The following is a 2,394-nucleotide window of genomic DNA, read 5'->3' on the forward strand; positions in this document are numbered from 1 at the left end:
TGGATCCAGTTTATGTTTTCAGATTTTAGTTGCCATAGCAACCAGAATTTTCAACATAGGAAGAGAAGAAAAAACCTGGTATAATCTCCATACTGCCATCTTTCCTTGTATCAAGTTTGATTAAAATATTTTCAGTACTTTTTGCGTTATCGCAGGATCCAGTTTTGTGGACGGACTGACAGACAGACGGACAGACAGACGGACGGAGGGTAAACCTTAAGTCCCCTCCAGTTAAACCGGTAGGGGACTAATAAATGTATATTAAAGTATAAAAAAGTGAAAATATAAAAACTTTATACATAAATATAATATACATACACATTAGTGTAGAAGATGTACGCATTAGTGTCAGAGGCCAGGTGTACACATTAGTGTAGAAGATGTACATATTAGTGTCAGAAGCCAGGTGTACACATTAGTGTAGAAGATGTACGCATTAGTGTCAGAAGCCAGGTGTACACATCAGTGTAGAAGATGTACATATTAGTGTCAGAAGCCAGGTGTACACATTAGTGTAGAAGATGTACACATGAGTGTCAGAAAATTTATATTTTAACTGGCTTAAAAGTAATTATGTGCGGTGCCGATGAGTATATGTATACATATATTCTCGTAGCTGTACATTTAGTGGTCCTGAATTTTGTATCAGGCCAAATCTTGTTACGAAAATTGTTTGCTATTTTCTCATTATTTGAAACATCTGTGAAAGATGGGCTGAATTTGAAACAAAATCAAATAATCTAGTCAATTTATACAAACGTAGTAATCCGCAAATGTTGAGGTAAAATCCCTGTAATGGAATCTGTTTCTTCCGAGCCATGTCGGCATAATACGTAACTAATTGGCCCATCCCGATCCTCTCGCCTGGTTCCGTAAACAGATTTTATTTCTCTCTAAATAAGTATATATTTCGTACTAATATATTAAAAATTATATGGAATTATATTTTTTTTGAGAAAATAAAAACGAAAAATAAAATATGATATTTGTAAATGGAAAATTCGTTAGAACTCCATTGCTGTGAAACCAGTTTAAAAAATCCACTAAAATGACGTCATGACCAAAACAAGGAATTACATTATCAGCAATTAAGAAGCATATATCTATCCTTTTGTTAGTCTAAACTCTTCGCCAAGGTTTGGTAAATCAAACTTTGCAAGTATCATATTTGCTTTAACAATATTCTCTCTACTGATTTTTCTTCTTTTCAAATTGCTTATATTTTCTCTACTTAGGGGGCTGCCAGCTTGGGAATCTTCAGTAAACGCCTTTAGAGCAACTGCGACATGTTTCTTGTCAATATCCAATTCTTTAAAAACGTTTTCCAGTGTTGCAACTTTATTCGCGTCCATATCTTCGTATAGAATAGGCGTAAGTACACCACCCTGGCTTAGGAATTCTTGTATAACTTTAATACAATTAGCCCAGGCGTATGTAAAAAGCTCTACCGTATTCATCTTATCAGCGATTTCGGTGAAAAAGTTTTCTTCAAGCATGAAGCAGAAATAGTAGAAGAATCGACGACGAAACCATGGAATATATTTGGAGAAAGTATCACTATCGATAAGGTACATGGCCAAACTTTGCGCAGTTTCTGACAACATTAAGCCCAGGAAAGAGGACACTGTCTTTAAACTATTACGGTAGCCAAATATAATAATGAATTCTGGGAAAAACATTTTGATAGTATTTAGATGACAACTTGCACAAGATCGTGTTTTTATACAAATCGTATCCGTTTCTTGACGCGGTTTACACAAAATTCTCATCGTTGCAACTACCATACGCTCATACTCTGACTGGGTCACGTGTTTTTGTTTCCAAAGGTGTCCTATGTTGGTTAAACAGTCTGGTTCTGCGTATAGAAGGGTCCCTGGAACTTTTCCTAAAGCGTTCGCAAGCAATGTACTACCACATCGTCCTGTGTTTGGCATGAAACAAACCTTCACCTTTGGGTTTCCGAGACGATCCGCAAGTTTACAAAATGAAGCCAAAGGAAATTTTATGACTTTCAAAGCGTTAGTAAACTGTCCTATGTACAAAAATGAACTGGTGTCGGAGTTGAAAACATCAACAGACGCCGGTGTTTCCACGAAATATGCGTAGTCTTTTGTCAAACAATATAGAGAAACGTTCGGCTGAAGAACGTATCCTGGATCCGTGAACATTTCATGACACGTGATAAAATCCCGGGGCGAGACAACATCAATCATAAAAAACTTGCGTCTCCACATAATGTTCCGAACCTCACAACTTCTTTCATAGCTAGTGCTTGGAGGAGACATCCAATTTTGATAGAAATTCATCAAACCCCATAAGATTGTGTACAAAAAGTACCCGAAAGAGTAAAAAATGTATCCAAATATATCCTTACAGAAAGACATATTTGCAGCT

The 2,394-nt window shown here is 36.3% G+C and overlaps 1 protein-coding gene across 1 annotated transcript; it reads right to left on the minus strand.

Moving 5' to 3' along the window:
* Positions 1-1,001: 1,001 nt before the first annotated feature.
* Positions 1,002-2,394, minus strand: LOC132720334 (uncharacterized). The gene has a single exon (XM_060704462.1). It carries the CDS (start codon positions 2,382-2,384, stop codon positions 1,104-1,106), a length of 1,281 nt encoding a protein of 426 aa, XP_060560445.1. The 5' UTR covers positions 2,385-2,394; the 3' UTR covers positions 1,002-1,103.

Source organism: Ruditapes philippinarum, unplaced genomic scaffold (assembly GCF_026571515.1).
Source record: "Ruditapes philippinarum isolate M1 unplaced genomic scaffold, ASM2657151v2 ctg1635_1_1_1_1, whole genome shotgun sequence".
Classification (NCBI taxonomy): Eukaryota; Metazoa; Mollusca; class Bivalvia; order Venerida; family Veneridae; genus Ruditapes; species Ruditapes philippinarum.